At 35.9% G+C, this 18,250-nt stretch overlaps 4 protein-coding genes across 5 annotated transcripts in view; 3 read left to right on the plus strand and 1 right to left on the minus strand.

Annotated features, from left to right (window-relative positions):
• Positions 1-952: 952 nt before the first annotated feature.
• LOC113227863 (FIT family protein CG10671) lies at positions 953-2,856 on the plus strand. Its single transcript, XM_026460937.1, has one exon. It carries the CDS (start codon positions 1,014-1,016, stop codon positions 2,103-2,105), a length of 1,092 nt encoding a protein of 363 aa, XP_026316722.1. The 5' UTR covers positions 953-1,013; the 3' UTR covers positions 2,106-2,856.
• A 245-nt stretch (positions 2,857-3,101) lies between these two features.
• LOC113227864 (ganglioside-induced differentiation-associated protein 1) lies at positions 3,102-5,530 on the minus strand. Its single transcript, XM_026460938.1, has 5 exons — positions 5,322-5,530; positions 5,027-5,219; positions 4,771-4,950; positions 4,427-4,627; positions 3,102-4,352 (listed from the first exon to the last, which is right to left on the minus strand). Exons 1-5 carry the CDS (start codon positions 5,454-5,456, stop codon positions 4,051-4,053), a joined length of 1,011 nt encoding a protein of 336 aa, XP_026316723.1. The 5' UTR covers positions 5,457-5,530; the 3' UTR covers positions 3,102-4,050.
• Positions 5,531-6,211: 681 nt separating this feature from the next.
• Positions 6,212-8,224, plus strand: LOC113227887 (YTH domain-containing protein 1). Its single transcript, XM_026460968.1, has one exon. The coding sequence runs from the start codon at positions 6,402-6,404 to the stop codon at positions 7,743-7,745; it is 1,344 nt and encodes a 447-aa protein (XP_026316753.1). The 5' UTR covers positions 6,212-6,401; the 3' UTR covers positions 7,746-8,224.
• A 5,008-nt stretch (positions 8,225-13,232) lies between these two features.
• LOC113227846 (glutamate receptor ionotropic, NMDA 2C) overlaps positions 13,233-18,250 on the plus strand; it is a 23,330-nt gene continuing 18,312 nt past the window's right edge. For both annotated transcript variants that reach the window (XM_026460899.1, XM_026460900.1), the window contains exon 1: positions 13,233-13,324. The gene's annotated coding sequence lies outside the window, so the exon portion shown is untranslated. The remainder of the gene's footprint in view (positions 13,325-18,250) is intronic.

An 18,250-nucleotide genomic window follows, 5' to 3' on the forward strand; every position in this document is an offset into this window, starting at 1 on the left:
TTCATGACGTCCAGATGTTCTCCAAACTCGAGTACGTCTTGTATCCGGTCTCATACCGAAGCGGGATTCATCCGAAAAGCACACATAGCGCCAGTCTTCTTCCTCCCAGTTTCTGTGTTCGCGAGCCCATCGTAAACGGGTCCTGCGATTGCAGGGTGGAACTCTGAGCGGCCTTCGGGATCGCAGACCCACTTCACGTAAACGATTTCGGATTGTTTGATCACTTATTAGCAAGCCTGAAGAGCTGTGGGGCCTCGTAACCAACATCATGGCGGTCATGGTACGATTCCGTCGAGCAGTATTTTGGATATACCGGTCCTGTCTGCGAGTCGTGATGCGAGATCGTCCTCCATGTCGCTCGGCCACGCTGCCCGTCATGCGATAGCGCGTCCAGAGGCGACTTATGACGCTCTGTGTAGTGTTAAGGGTGAAAGCCACAGCACGTTGCCTGGAACCAGCTTCCAACATTCCGACGGCTCGCATCATCACTTTTCGGGTTAAATGATGTCGTCTCTCCATAATAACGTAAATTGTTTCGGTTCCGATGCAGATATTGTAATGATTTTGTCAAAAAACGCTATAACTCATTTTTATACAAAACCACATTGACAATCGATTTTCTTCTTATTATCGAATTTTAAACAATATTCCTTATTTAAATGTTAAAACTCACTAAAAAGTATCAATAGCGATACAAAAAAGTTAATATAATTAACCCTAATTACAGCAATACTCTTAAACGTACTTGATCCCTAGACACTTTTGATGTGTGTACTTTATAAAACTACATACTTTTTCTTCTGTTCTTCCTATATCCTTGATTCGTTTCCTTAACTTTGATATAGGTGACATGGGCTCAAAGCTATACGCAAAGCTTTATTATAAAAAAAAAACTCGTGATTTGGCTGTCGTAATACGTCAAATATTCAATGACAATGACAGCGAAAACTCCGAAGTGAAAAAAACCTAGTAGGTACCCGAGTCTACGAATAAATGAAATATTGATAATAAATATGACAAGTAGGAAGAATAGTTTTAAAGGCCCACGAATGAATTTTAAAGGGCAAAATGAGCCAACGGAATCGAAAGGTACGAAACCCATTCGTGAAGCAGCATCGATACTCGAAGTTTTAACGCTAATGATAGTGCACATTTGTAAAAAGCTACTTTTCTTCGATACGAATTTAAAAATAGCTCTATATTTAGGAGCTCTTTTCCTGCTTTCTTTAATAGCCGACGTACTCACTTTCCCAAAATCATACTTTTCAAGAAGCGACAACATATTCAATCAATATTTTGTCAAGATTGGATGGTTTTGGACCCTATTTTTAACAGTGCCTTATGTATTGCTGACATCTTACACTACTTGTTGCGGTAAGAAAAGGCTTCTCGCTACGGGCCATTTATCGAGATTACTAGTTGCTACAGTGTTTTGGTACATATGGACCACAATGTTCAATGTTGTTGAAACAAAGTATGGACGATGTAATTCAAGAGGTTTTGATGATAAAATCTCTTGTTTAAAAAATGGTCACTTTTGGAATGGGTTCGATATATCAGGACATTGCTTCATATTAATATATTCAAGTCTTGTGATGATAGAAGAGGCTCGAGCAATTGTTGGATGGGAGAGAATAAAGGATTACATCAGAGATGAGAAATACTCCCGCAGTATAGATGACAGATCAGCCAGTATTAATCCACTGAAAAACCTTCCTACAGACGAGTTAAACATTTTGAAGACATCTTATGAGAGCTTCACACCTTATGTCAGAGCATTATTGATTGCCATTGCACTGTTACAAATACTATGGGATGTTATGCTGGTGTCAACTATTCTTTATTATCACATCATGGTTGAGAAATTCATAAGTGGTGTTATTGCTATATTGACATGGTTTGTGACCTACAGAGTTTGGTACACCCTACCAGGTTTATTACCAAATTTACCCGGAGAAGGTATATTTAAGTACAACAAAGAAAAGGTAACTACTACACCGGTTTATAAGAAAAGAATGAGCACTGTTAATGGAAAACATTTCATGGGCATGCCGATAAATAAAGGCCAAGAAAGTGGTGATGCTCCCAGTGACGACACTAGATAGACAACAAAGAAATAATTTGATGGGTTCTTCATTAAGTATTTTAATTTAAAATGGTGTGGTGCTATTTATCATTATGTGTGTGTATTCATATATATTGTGTTGACTTTTAAATTTATTAATATTTTGCTATGGTTCCAACATCTAAATATTATTTTACCCAATCACACATCACAACAATTATATTACATATCAATACATGCATGCATCAGATAGTTGATATTAAGTTTGATTTAAATAATTGATCATAATATTATAATAATGCTGGACTACCACACCAATGACATGAACTCAAACTAGGGAATTCCCTGTTCGATGAGTACCAGAGTAATATAATTCACACTAGGTCATTACCCAGAACACCCAAACCAGAAATAATTTAGAAAAGTTCAAGTCCCAAATTGGTCCCACTGGGAATTGAACCCAGGACCTACTCATCCAGTGTCCACAGTGCAAACTGTTGGTCGACCGAGACAGTCTTTATGTTTTGAAGTGTTATGCTCCATTAGGTTAGGGTGGATGGGTAGTTATATTAAAAAGAAAGGACGGGTTCACTATTGTTTAACTTTAATGCTCAAACTTACTTATAATAAATTTTCTTGTCTCAAATGTAATTTGACAATGAGTGAGAAAAATAAAGTATCTGTTCATAATATAATATTTACAATTGCAAAAGCAGAACATACTTATTTTGGCATTTATTACTTTTACACCATTTATACCAGTTTAATGAAAAAATATTAAGTAATTAAAAAATAAAAAGTAAAATAAAATAAAAATAAAATAAAAAGAAATGCTCTCTTTATGAATTATTTTATTAATTCAGTGCCATTGACTTACAATTATATGGACGTCGGGTTCGCGCTAAAAAGTGTCCGAACTTATAGGGCGTTAAAATCGTATACAGAGCGTCATTCACGCTTTAGTCTTCGTTTGTTCGACTGACAGAGAAGCAACCAAAATTAGACAGTACTGCGATGACATTACAATTTAAATTCAACGTTTTAGCTTTTTCATATTCCTTTACATGTCACTACTTTTAAATAGGTTGACTTGGGACATTTTCGTGGTTTTTGTATTAGACCCATCGTCCATTTATTTGTAAGTCAATGTTCAGTGCATTCTGTTAAATGCAATTACTGTTAAATGTGCATGTTTATGTTAAGTTTATGGTAATGAAGTATAAGTAAAGTAAAAATATGTATTTATTTGTATTAGAAAGAGGATTTCTCAATGTTTCATAGGGTTAGTGGCTATTTTATTTGTTTTGTTTGGTTTTAATATTACGTAATTAGGCAGGTTCCATTAATTATATTATCATGCACAATCTATTATTTCTTTTTAAGGTGGCTTTTGATGGCCTATGAAGCTACTCATCACTGCAACTACTAATTTATCTATACTAATCTATTGGTACTTGTAGTGTTTTGGAATATCTTCAGTAACAGTTAGTTCTAAGTAATATTTACAGCAAACTGGTATCCGTTACTTCATAATCTTTTTTCTTGAGCACCAATTGTCTACATTTTTATAACTTTTATAATTTATCCTTTTTAAAACTAAAATAAAATCAAATCAAATCTAATACTGTTTGTCTTTATGTTTACAATACGTATTTACAAATCCTATTAAGATGAAAGTAGTGTATGATTGTCCTATACAATGATGTTCATATATACATCAGGAGATCAAAAAATCTTTGATTTTTCAACTGTGTTGGTTACAGTCTTAATATACAAATTGTATTATGTTAGGCATTGATGTTTACTGATTTGTTTTGAGATAAGCAGGAACACTGAATGTACAATGTTTATTAAAAAAATATACAGTAATGGCAAATTGTCAGAATGTGTAATGCTTCACTTCTTTCATCACAATAAAATACAGAGCTTGATACCGACATAATTTCTCAAAAAATCATATACCTACTCAAGTATTTGTGTGCATTTTAGCCAATAATCTTCTTGAACATGTATATTATTGCCACAACAACACCAATTGATGCTGCTCCAGCAGCACACACATAGCCAGTCGGCTGAGACATAACAATCATCTTTATGTGGTATGGTAGATTAGGCATGGTTTTCTTGAAAGAATCACGTTGCTTTATGCGTTCATAATAATTTTCTAGCAATGGGCGTTTGCCCCCTGCCCAAAATCGGTTCTCTAAACCAAGCTCCCATAGCCTCTGCAGTAAAACAGCTAAACTGACATCAGCTATGCTAAAATTCTCACAGCAGAGCCAATTTCCTGAAACATTAAGAAACACATTTGACTTGTTTATTTAAGGAAGTAAGGACCATTCTATCTTCACATTTACAGACCTTCATTTTGAGTTTTTAATTGCTTCTCTATGGCAGTTAAAACTTCATCAACAACATTAAGTGTCTTTATGTACTCCAATTCATTTGTAAGAATTTCATGTTTTCTGTCTTGAATTTCAGCTTTGTACAAAAGTATATCTCTTGCTTTTGGGTTTTCCTCTGCTAACCTTCTAAGATTTTGTGAGTTGCTGATATCTCCACCTGAAAACAAGTGATGTTTGTTTATAGCTGCTGTGACAACGCTTTGATAAGATAAAGCAAGATTACTGTCTGTAAGTTCAAGGATGTTTGAAAAGATAAATTGAGTGCTGTCAATCCACAATGATATGATAACATACACTTACTTTTGAGTAATTCTCGGATCGGCAGAATAAAAGGCATCTTGGGGCGACCACATAAATGTGGCTGGAAAAATGAGCCTACAGTAATAACTCCAGCAGGCAGAGCTTCAATAAGTTCTCGAAATTGGTTGATGTTCTCTATAACCTTGTTATCCGATGATACAGCTGTCAAGGAAGGCAGTTCTAAAAATAAAATTATTTATTAGCTACCCAAGGTTCACAATAACACATAGATGAATAAAATATTTGACTTTTATACTTGGATCCAAATGCAGCTCCAAATAATCCAAAATTCTTGTTGAGTCTGGAATTATATTATCATGTACTTTAAGCACTGGGATTTCTCCACGCGGGTTAATTTCTAGAAACCATGACGAGTACTGTTCGCCTTTAGTTATATCCACTTCAAGTGGCACAAAATCAATGTTTTTTTCATACATAGCCATTATTACCTGGAATAAATAACACACAGAATTTTCAGAAGAATCAAATGGTAATTGCTTTTCTTACAATGGTAATAAAACGTCAATAATGAAACTCTGGTTACTGCTTACCTTTTGGGAATAAAAACTGTAATAATTACAGTACAGATAAATGTTTGCTTTACCACTGTTGTTAGGTATTCTGCCATTTGCAGTTACAGCCTTGGGCAATGAACAATTTTCAAGATACTTTTGTACGTAATGCATGTTACAAGTTTTTTTTTATTTTAACCCCATGAAAAAATTATAAAAAACTTCACTCTACACGAAAGTACCCTGCGGCGGTTTTTTCAGTTCAAACAATACCAACATGACATTACTAAAATCAGCTGACATTGACTAACTTCCGGTTTTATTGTTTGTTTGTTATAAACGACTACACTACCACTATAACTGTGGGTTTCAAATATTATTGGTAATTTTCCGAAAAAATCCACTATTTGAAATTTTTCGGAAAATTGATATGGAAAAAATTTGTAAAATATAATTTGGACGGCTCGTATTATATTCTACGCTTAGAAATATCTGTTGGAGTTTTATTTATCTTTATAAAAGCCACTGTGAAAAACGAGATTTAAAATTATTTCAGAACAGCGAAGAAAACCTTCAACGCCTTCAACAACCAAATCACCACCACTTGTGGGTTCCATCGCTTTCGTTCAGTAACTTCCAGTGACTTGTAGGTTTATTATCTCCTGTAACTCCAATTTTTGAGAGGTGTCAACTTTAATTGTGGAAAAATATTGGAAACATATCCAGAAAAATATTTATTTTTATGAAAAAATTTTCAAAATGGAAATTTTTCCATGACCCAGCTCATTTCAAATCTCATACCATAATGCCTACTACAAAATATTCGAACGCACGCATGACGCAGAGCATTAAAAAATGTGTTTGTTTATGGTCATTAGTATCATCTCCATACTCTGTGCTCAACTAGGTCGGTCGGGTGAAGCATAGATAAGATATGGATAAAGAAAGTTTTGTCAATTTTCATTCTTTTCTCATTATTTGTAAGAAAATGTTATAAATTATCGTAAATCGCTATTATTGGATTTTATTTTATACAATCGCGCAGTTTTTGTAAGACAAGTGACTCGAGAAATGTTATTGTACCAATTTACATGAGCGCTGCCGCTGATTGAACCAAAAATGGAGGCCTCCAATAACACTGACTCCGTGAATCTTGGCGTAGGTGAAGTCGAAGCTGAAATAGGAGAAGAATTAAAGCAATTAGAGGAAGTCAAAGACTACGACACTCGTAGCGAAGTATCTAGTTCGACTTCGAGTGATTCAAGCGCTCCAAGCATCAGCTCGGCCAGTACCAAATCAAAAGAGAGACGCGTTACCCGCAAACGCAACAAATCCGAAAGCCGTTCGCCGGTGCAAAATAAACGAAGATGCGTTGCAAATCCCACTACCGCAAATAAACGAAAAACTTATGATTATATGACAAAATTAAACTACTTGTTCCGTGATACGCGCTTTTTCTTGATAAAATCAAACAATGCGGAGAACATAACTCTGTCCAAGGCCAAGGGCGTTTGGTCTACCTTGCCACAAAATGAAGCAAACTTGAACCAAGCGTACAGAGAATCCAGAAACGTATTGCTTATATTTTCAGTGAAAGAAAGTGGTCGATTTGCGGGATTTGCCCGCTTGGCAAGCGAGTCCCGGCGAGATGTACCGCCCATATCGTGGGTTTTGCCTCCAGGGCTGTCAGCGAAGGTTTTGGACGGTGTTTTCAAAGTTGACTGGATATGTCGTAAAGAGTTGCCCTTTAACAGTACTTTGCATTTGTATAACCCCTGGAATGAAGGCAAACCAGTCAAGATAGGAAGAGATGGGCAGGAAATTGAACCAAAAGTGGCAGAAGAATTGTGTAGATTATTCCCGGAGGATGATGGTATTGAAATGACGCCTATATTGCGTAAGTCCAAAGAAGCTTCCAAGAAAGGATATCTCAAGAGTGGTGGAAGTTACAGAACATATCGGGCTCCACTGACATCCAGAAGTTCCAGCTTTAGGAGCCGTTTAAGCACATCTTCAAGGAGCCGACGAAAAATATTTATGTCACCAAGGACCCGTTTATCTTCAACCTCATATAAGCGACGATCGCCTTCTCCATACATGCGTGACCGCCTGCCAGCATGGTTCAGTCGTAATCGTGATGGATACAGTGCCAGTAGCTCTGCAGCAGCAGAAGCCTATGTAGCAGAATATATGAGGTCCATGCACCATCAGCTACCTCCATTACCATATGTTCCCCCGCCAGGCTTTAGTGGTGCCCTATCTTCGTACGATGGGTTGCCACCACCACCACCGCCGCCGCCGCCGCGTTACTATGATTTAGCTGATTATACCCGTTCAGTGCTTGTGTATGATAAGAGGTCGTATGAACGGTCAGTGGATGAGTTTTTATGGCGTACGTCAGATCGTTCTCGTGGCCGTAGTCGTGAACGTGAATCACACAGGTCTTATAGAGATCGGCGATAGAACTGTATTGACCACCGATGTAATGATAATTTGATAATATCTAATAAAAATTTGTGTTTGAACTTTGAACTTTATTCAGTTATTAAGTGTTGTGATGAACCATACATTGGAAATGTCAATGATAGTACAAATGGACAGTTTTAAATTTTGATCAGCATTTCATAAATGAGACTATTTGAAATGATCAGTGATATCAGTGGAAACTAGGTAACAGCTTTCTTTTTCAGAGTGCTTTACATGGACACAACATTGTCATGCACTTAGATGCTTTGACTAAACATAGCTTTTGATAGGATGTGTTTATGAAAAATGTAACCCAGACCAAAAACCTAAGCAGTGTAATTTTACGATTTTTTAAATTGAACATTTGTGATACATTTTTGTGAGAACGAAAAGTATCCAGACAAACATACTGTTATAGAAGACTTTTAAACTTGTACAACTGTATATGGTTGTGTGAACATCTGTGATATTTTCTCCACCTATTTTGACTAAATATACATGAATTTTACTCTAAACCAAAGAATAATAATCTCAAAGACTGCATTAAATCCATTATTGTTACTTATCCAACAAAATTATTTTCTACTCATGTTGTTTTAGTTATTACTTTTCGATTCAGCTCATCATCGTCATATGTCACACTCCCTTACAAACTATATAATGGAATATATTGTTTTCATGTTTGGGGTGTGCGAAAATTGCTACTCTAAAATATCACTTGTCACTGGCTTGTTATATCCAAGGTCGACATTCCCAACATGTGGCCTCGAATGTGCGTAGGCATGGCTTATCACGCCACTGTCATTTCTTGACTCTAGTTGCATTCCAAGCACAACCACACCCCCAGACATAACATCGTAAACAGAGTACTAGTAACAGTAATACTTCATCATAAAATCAATTTAGACGGTATTCCTATGTCGAAATCCTGAACACTTTGTAGTTCGAAATCGTATCCTAAACTTTTGCATTGTTACCCATTTGGGCAAATAACATAAATGTTGGGTGTTGATACTTTCCAAACATTCATCTACGTTGCCGTTGGATTCGTTCGTGATTATATTACATTACGTAGGTGTATAAGTAGCAAATTATGTCTTAAATTATTTCATCTATCTATTTTAGCGATGTGTGCAATAGTAACTAATCGCCCCGTAAACTAAGAATTTAAGTCCCACTTACTAGATTTTTTTCGCGCGCTGGACCTCCCCTCTCCCAGGTGGCGGATGGGTGGACGGGCACTGGTATAGCCTAGCTAACCACCGGCTAAGTCCGATGAACTCGCTGACCAAAGGAGGGTGTGATCCTCCAGCATTTCAGGGGTAGTGCGGCTGGTTAACATACCACCCCCATAAAAACTTTGTTGTAACGAACACGATACGAAGCAACGGAGTAAGTAAATAAGTAAGTATATTTTATTAAAAAAACGGACAACTACGAGTTTCGACTTATTGTGTATATACTGATACCTAATTGAATGAATTTTTACAGGTTGTGGGTGAATTTCACTTTCCGAATTTCAATGGCACTTTTTGAGTGAATTTTGTAAAACCCTTTTTTCTTTTGGTTTTAAGGTCTTAAAGGTACAAATAAGTTCAAGCAATGTCAATAATTATAAAATCACAGAAATATTTAACTTAAATACAACAAAAAACCATATTTTAGATCACACTAATGAGATTACAATAACACGAATGATTGTCTCGTATTCATAAATGAGAAAGACGGCAGAGACATTTTATCGTTCACAAAAGAACATTTAACATGTAACAAATACATATTTTAATACAACTTCTTGTATCAAAATCCTTCTAATCCGTGTAAGACCATCTATCTATATGTAATAAATAAATAAATCTAAATAAGTATTTTGTTAATACCATATAAACTTTATTGTACATCAATATATCATCATCACCACCATCAGCATCATCATCATGATCACCATTATCATCAGCATCATTACCATTCACATCATCATCATTACCATTCACATCATCATCATTACCATTCACATCATCATCACAATCATCGTCATCATCACTACAATCATCGCCACCACCATCATCATTGTCACCACCACTATCACCATCTAATTGTTATATTTCTAGTAAATATTTGGCTTAAAGTAACTATTTGACTTAAAAGTAGACAAGAATGAGAGCGACAATAATGGTATTTGGATACATTTTTCACTGTCAAGTCTGTAAAATATGCTGGACCATTATAACAGTGTATGGATTTTAAAGTTCCCTTTGTCTGATTGATGTACAATAAAGTTTATAAAACTATTACTTAATACTTATTTAGATAGATTGCTTCACATGAATGGGAACGATTTAGTCACTAGTGCTGAAATTGGTATTTAAGTCGATTTTTCGCTAAAACGGAGATGCACAGGTTACTTCACTGTGTACACTCCAATCCGACAGGAGCCCCTTCTCACGTATGCGAAAGGTGAAGGTGATGCGATATGAACTTTTATTATTAGGAGGCTTTTAGTTGAATTGACACTAATGATAAGAAAAATTGAAACACAAGAAAACATGTTTGTTTATATAATACATTGGAAAGTTACAATGCAATTTCCACGAGTGTTTAATTCCTTTTCTACTTAAAATTAAGGCGACGTGGAACCGGCTCCCATGAATGAGAAATTGACCACTTTTTTAATTTTTATTTATTACTGTGACGTAGTAAAGTAGTCTTTTTATGTGTAACACAGACTAAGTAAGCAAGCAATCATATTAAATAAATAATGTTTAGCATTCATGTAATAACATAAAAGTTATTGAAAGGGACACATTTTTAGAGATTATCTGAAAACGACCATGTGTTATTACTTTATTGCGTATCAAGTTGATATTTATCCAATATTGTAGAGGTATGGGAATATACAGTGTACCTGTACATATTCTGTTTATATACAGTACCCTTTCGTAGCCGTATAAGATCACGCTCTACATCTACGCTACCGTTATCGCGTCTACGCGGACGCTGAGATACACACGCATAGCAGTTACGATACTCGAGACCAATGCCAAAAGGTTTTCTTTGTTGTTTTCGAATCTATGTACGAGTACTTTGATTACTTGTACTTCGTTTGATTGTACTTCGTCGTAATCTATGTGCAATCCAGTTTAAAAACTGAAAATTTCTAATAAAGTGCACGTTGTACACATTTTAGAGGAAATAAAAATGCTTATATTTTTTTAAATTCCGAAAGTGTCGTCTAACAAGCATGCATAGCAAAGGTTAAATAAGTTTATTTATTGTCTATATTGTCGAACGAATTCGAAAATAATATAACTGACTAGTATATATAGTAATCTGTGATGTTATAATTAACCACAATCGTAATTAATGGTATATTACACGGCTGTTAACCCTTCAATAAAATAATATGATTTTTAGTTGTCGTCACTGTTGTGCGTCATCAGAATCTGGGTCCTATCCTGTAATACGACTGGAGAATACGCTCTTTACGTAGAGTAGTTAATTTGCTTTCAATTGAAATGATTTGTAAGTAGTAGATAAACGTGGATTGTTTTGAAAACAGTGAAGTAGGGTTTTCAAAAGTAACTCGTGAAGAAGTACACTGAATCACATCAAGCTTGATACTTTGGGCCGTTCTTACAACAAGCGCCATAGAGTTGAATTTAAATCTTAAGTGTCAAACTGTACATGCTCTTGAACCCGAGCGTTACAACAATACATGAGTCGGGCCCTTTATTCTAGTTCTACGTCTGACATCTGACCGAAACAATTAGGCCGGCTAAACACAGTCTGAATTCCGTTTCGAAATATCGATTGGAGATTCCGTAGGTGTATCCATCACACTGTGTGATACGTTCATTTCCGTTGGGAATAACAAGACAGGAGAGACACGAGACTTTGAGTCCAGATGTTCATGCAGCGGAACGGCTTTTTCTGTGCGGAATTCCAAATGCACAAGCCACCAAAGGATATTTTAAAATCGGAAAAAAATCGAACGGAATAGTTGATACTGTATGTGTGTGATAACTGATAAGTCCGTGATTTGTATGGTTTTGCTGCCTTGGTAAACGCCACCTTACCTATTTTTGCCCTCAAGCTGTAATGTGTTCCAGTTTGGAAGGGCAAGGGTACTGGTGAAATTATAGGCACATGGAACTTGTCTCAAGGTCATTATGAGACAGAAGTCCCTTCTCTGAACAAGGTGCTCTCCTGCTACAAAACTAATTAAAGCGACCTCTAAAACTATGCAATATTGGTTCGACAATAAGTAATACGGATTTTTTATTATTTTGGTCAGAACTAAACTACAAAAATCAAAAGAATAACATAGTAAGTTAATTCAACTGCCTCCGTGGCCGAACGATTACCTTGCCGGAATGCTACGCAAAGGTCCCAGGTTTGATTCCCGGGCCGGGAGAAATATTTGTATGGCCTGCATTTATTTCTCTCGTGAGTTTGGGTGTAATTTGTGGTTGTCTTTGTATGTGTCCATGGCACCCGCGACACAGGGCTTCCCTAGTGCGGGGCTATGTTGAATGTGTGCGTTAGTATTATTATTCCAATAAATACGATAAATAGCAAATAATGTAATAAAGTTTTGCTTGCCGCAAAATTTCAGACGTTCTGAATAAAAAAAAATTAGACACGCATATCGCCGAAGTCTCACGGCTTTAAGAGCTGTTTTTGTTTTTGTGAGAACATTTGAATTGGTTAACTACTTTTTAAAATTATTTTTGGGTGCTACTAACGTGAACTTTTTTAACAACAGAAAAATTATAACAATTTTTGAGGAAATTTTCGATTTTCGTGACTAAAACGTAAAAAAAAAGCAAAAAAGTATTAGCTTTGTCTTAGTGTTTTAAATTACTGTTAAACTCTTGATATAAAAATCGAAGAACTTTGAGGAAAGTTTTTTTCAAAACTATACAAAATTGGCAGACGGGAGTTTTCGTTCTGCATTTAGAATATTACGTAATATTTAATATATATATATATATATACATCACGTAATAAGCTGCCTTAGAAATGTCCGATCTAAAGGTATTTCGAAACACAGTGCAACAAACATTCATGTTCTTTATGCTTACCGGGCATAAAGAACATGAATGTTTGAAAATGTAGGTGAATAAATACAATGTAGTTATTAAAGTAATTACGTTCCAAGCTGCGCTGTGAAACATGAAGGCGCGAATGTTGTTTACATCCCACCTTACAGGGTTTGTTAAGGTTTTTGTCGATGTTTAGCCTTATGTAATAGGAGGCGTGGTGATTGTAAGTGACGCAGGCGCGGTCTAGAGGCGCACCGTCGCCGCCACCAAGGGTGCGTCAGTCGGCGCTCGGCGACTGGAGGTGCTTCGCGCTCTGCGCCGCGCCCCTTACCGCCGAAGCGTGGCTCGGGGCGTGGCGCTTACGTAAACACGCGTGGCACACTGTTCGCGCTACGGGCGGCGCGGGGCCGCGCCACAGTCCGTCCGAGAACGACCTCATGGCCCGCGCCGCCGCCTAAGTACATGCGGACAGCTGCACGGGGGCTGCCGCGCCGCCGCCACTGCCACCGCCGCCGAATATCGCGCTTATAGGTAAACCACACATAATATATACCCACTGCGAATAAGCAATTTCTCTAATAAAAATACAATTCAAAAATTTCAACGCAGTTGTAGGCACAAGTAAAGCACACACAGTCGATTTGAAATATTCAGAACCGAGACGTACCCACTAGATGTGACGGAATCTTATGTTAAGTTTTCTAATATTCATGAACCACGCAAGACGATGAAAACCATTTATTACTTACTTCAGAACCTGTAAAAAAAGATGGATTTCCTGAATATTTTATATGGGTGTTATGTAGGCTTGTACAAAGGAGATACGCTTTCGTGAGGATCTCCCAAGGTTAGAGTAGAGAGATAAGTTTGTGTAGACCTTATTGATTTCCTATAGCGGTAGCATCTTGGATAGAATTATAAATACATAGTACTACAATTTTAAAAGCGAAATTCACTAAATTCTGTTTTAAAATTGCATTCATTTAATTATTAAAGAGGCCCTTAAATATAGATTTTTAAATTGATAATTTTTATAAAAAAGAACTACTAGGTACTTACTTAGTGAGCTAATTTGTAATTTATAAAATTACAATTTATTTGGTAAAGGTAAACCGTGTCTTAACAGCAAACTTGAAACTTGCGTTAAATACCTATGCTTCTACGGAAGTTCTCTGTTACCGGGTTCATCTAATACCATAGATATTCTAATACTCATACTTATACATGTTGGTTTAGAAAGTCAAAATATTTCAGGGGCACATATTACATTAATGAAAATAAAAAACTATTATTTGCCGTTTTTATATTATTTGGGAAAAAAACTGTTCTGACTTAATTGTTCTGATTGAACTGATCGTGCGTCAACCCATGTACACAACACATACATAATGTAAGACTGAGTTTTCATTCAGGCTCTGCTGGAAGGGTTTTCATACTATAACCTACCATGTAGATACAATGCAATTTGATTTGATCACACATCTTCGGTTTCAAAGCCTTGGCTCTCAAACATTCTCAGGCAAATAGGTTTCATCACAATGTATTCCTTACAGAAAAACCTGTGAACCGTAAAAACAAGTGATAAAAATGGTCTTACTGAAATACATACGCGCAATCTACGATATATCTATGTAGGTACCTACTAGCGAAAGTCTGCGCGTAACTTAAAATTGTAGTAGCCGTAGAGCTCCTTGTGAAAGAGTTCGTCCAGGGAAGTAAGTACTCTATTTATGCCGCCAAAGTAATAATGTGAACATTAGGGCGCGTTCCCACTATGTCGTGACGACAGATTGTCGTGCAGTTTACAGTGTCGTGGCTTGTATATTTAAATGAAGTTGTTCACATATAGCACGGCACGATTAACTATCGTTCACGATTTTTTATCGTTATAACGACAAACTGTCGTCACAGTGGGAACAGCTAGAATGACAGTCGTCAGACGATAAAAAAAGTCACGACAAAAACGTGACGACAGATTGTCGCAGTTCCTGTTGTCGTCACGTTTTATTTATCGCTGTCCGCTCGTATTCTGCTCCCTGCCCTCCCCTCTCGTAGCCCGCGCCCTCTGCTCGCTTTGCAGTAGCGTTGGGTCGTAGCCAGAGATGAGTGTTCTGTGGAGATGAGCAAGCGCCCGGGTTTTATTTAACCTGGGGTTTTGTTATCACCGCGGTTTAAATCTTGTTAAACCCCGAAATCGAGGGCAGAAACTATTACCGTCTAAATATTTGTGGTGAATTAAGTTTTGTTCAAATTTAATTATACATATTATTACAAAATATTTGTTAGGTACTTTATTATCAGGACAATTCGATTTACATGTCTATTGAATAGATTCGCTTGAAAAGTTCATCAATAAATTGATACAAAAAATCGTTAGATCGTATGCATCGTATGCACTTGAATTGATCTTCATTGAGAATCCACAGGATTGACAGGTGGTAGGTATTATGTGGAGATGCCTCTTCTTCGTATAATAAAAATATAGAAATTTGTTACAAGTTATTGTATATTATATTGTTAGTGTTGGAATTATACCAATTTCTGTACTCTTCGTTTCTGCCCACGATTTTGGGCAGAAATAGGTTAAAACTCGGCGCTTCGGGTAAAACCCTGGTGAAAACACGGGCGGGTTGATTGGATTTTAACCCACTGCCCATTTCTGGTCGTAGCAGGTTTTGACAATACCGAAAAAAAAGCAACTTCGTATACCGTTTGAAATAACCCTAATGGAATTCTTTTTAGTAACATTGGATGTACCCAAAACTTTCTTTTCTTTGTTTGCTTCCTCTTCCTTTTAAAAAGTAATACATTATGAAAGTTTCGTCTTCATCCATTTCAAGCGAACACACACCACCGGCTTCCAAAAGAACATACAAGCGACTGCAGTGCATCAAACGATTCTGTCGTGCAAACGATGAATTGTCGTCACGATCTATTGGGAGCAGCTAGTCACGACAGCCGTTCAACGATAAAAAATAGTCCACGACAGATAGTCGTGATATGGGAACAGGCTATCACGACTAAAACGTGACGACATAGTGGGAACGCGCCCTTAGTGCGTTTCAGTTTTGAAGGGTAAGGGTGCTGTTGAAATTACAGGCACATGGGACTTTTCAACTTATGTCTCAGGATGATAGGCGCAGTGGTAGTAGGCACCTCTCAGATCTTTGCAACTTCAAACTCTGAGTGTCACTATAGACAGGCATGTCGCATATCACCAGGCGCACGACAAGTTCGTCCCCTGACCTATGGCATCATAAAATAATAATAATAATAAGAAGTCTTAAAAATAACTGAACAACAAAATATTGCTCACAAAATTGTTTACTGGCAGCTCCTAACAATTATCAGTGCCGTAAAGGTAATTTTATTCACCCCGAAGACAGTTCATTACCATTTTATCATCAAATCGGTTTCGAGTTCGCATAGCTAATAATTAAATTACATATTTTAACTCAATTATACTAAATTATTAAGCAGAATTAAGACCTAAGCCACTATATATAAGGTCCTAATGTATTAGGTGACATCTTTTAGAGCTATATTTAGTACATGCACTTAGTAAATAGTATGCAAAATTGTTTGCTTTCATAAAAGCAAACAATTTTACAAATTTGAATTACTTAATTTAATTCCAATATGAGATTTTTATTACTTACTTACAGTCAATTCGGGTAACTTTGAATCGTGGTGTACTTAACTTTGAACGTAGTTATGTAAAAGGTTGAAAAATTTATTTTATGTATGGCAATCTTTTATTTTTAGTATTGAAACTGTGTAAATCGGAACAAAATTGTTAAACTAAAGTTATGAAAGAAAAAAGTAATGTTAAATTGTATTTTTTTAAACTTTCGCGGTTTTTTCTTGGCGAAAGTAGTTTGGTGTGATTTGTTGCTCAGTTTTAGAATCGGAATTAAATATATAAATCTGAATATTGACTGGTAAGTTATGGTTTCCACACTTAAGTAGAGGTTTATATATCGCTTTTTTAAAGAATAATTTAATTTGGTTTTGTATTTACGCGTAAAACGAATTAGATTTTGACGACGTTACCAAACAGAGAAATTTGGGTAACTTTGAATGTGTTTGACTGTGTTTTTAGAGAAGAGGGTAGTCTGTTTCCAGGGAGAGTTCTAAAAGTTACTCCTTTGGAAATTACTGTCTCAGTGCTCCAAAAATGCTTTTTAGGAGGTTGGTCTTGGCCCTCTAACGTTGAGACATGTCAAGTTAATAAAGCCGATATTGTGAATATTATAAAAGAGCAACAGCTATCTAGAAAAGGCGGCCGTATTTATATTGATGACGACATTTTATTCAAGGAGTGGGGTGAATAGATTTTTGTTATGTATTTACTTTGCCTAAAATAATTGTTATAGGCGATTCCTTTTGATCTCGTTTGATAGCTAAATAAGCGTAGAATTTATTATTAAACAGAAAATTTTCATTTTTATTCGCATTAATAAAAAAAATCTAAAAAAAAAACAAGTTTTTCGTTTCAACTGCATTAGTTCGTCTCGTTTTTGTTATGGCAATACCAAGTCAAATGTAGTTTTTGAACGCACTGTCAGGAATATTTGGACAGATTCACATCTAAAAAATATGAATATGTCGTATAATCTTACACAAACTGTAAAATATCTAGAAAATATACGGTTTCCTTATGGAAGGCTAATCTTATTCAAAGTTACCCAAAATTCAAGGCAACTTTGAATGTGACTTTTGGAGCAAATCTAGAACAGTTTTGTTGAATAATTACTAAATTCCTTCTATAAGAACGAAAAAAGGGCTTAAAAGAACACTATTCAGTTAATAAAGTAATTGTTAAGAAACATAATTAAATTTGAAATTATTAGAAAAACGCAAAAAATGTTCAAAGTTACCCGAATTTACTGTATATAGGTATCATTGACTTACAAATGTATATATACGATTTATTTATTTAAAAAAAAACTTAAATGACGTAATTAAACATTTACAAATTGTAATTAATCTCTGCGCATAAAAATAAACATCACACAAACGTGTATTTTTTTTACACCGTATCTATGTGTGCGCATAAAAATAAACATCACACAAACGTGTATATATTTTTTTACACCATATCTATGGGTAGGACTGTGGATACATAGTTTTGGTATTAATACCTGCAGGTATTAAAAAGGGCTCTACATTTTTTTCTTTATTGTGTTACTCTTTTCGAGGTTAGCGTTTCAATGCTCGGCATTTATCTACTTTACAAAGTTTCCCCAACCGGTGGTGACTGGTAAAAATAATCCTACCCAGATTTCCATCAGGAGGGTGGGTGACAATTGCTGCGTGCTTTACCAGTTATTCCTCTTGCAAATGTTAAGGCTGCCTGTTTACTCATTCATTACATTGTATATCCAACTCATAAAAAGAGTTTGGTTATAATAATAGGGGTTAAAGTATGAAATTGCCGATTTGTACTGAAAATCT

Source organism: Hyposmocoma kahamanoa, unplaced genomic scaffold, assembly GCF_003589595.1.
Source record: "Hyposmocoma kahamanoa isolate Upper Pololo Valley unplaced genomic scaffold, ASM358959v1 220, whole genome shotgun sequence".
Taxonomy (NCBI): domain Eukaryota; kingdom Metazoa; phylum Arthropoda; class Insecta; order Lepidoptera; family Cosmopterigidae; genus Hyposmocoma; species Hyposmocoma kahamanoa.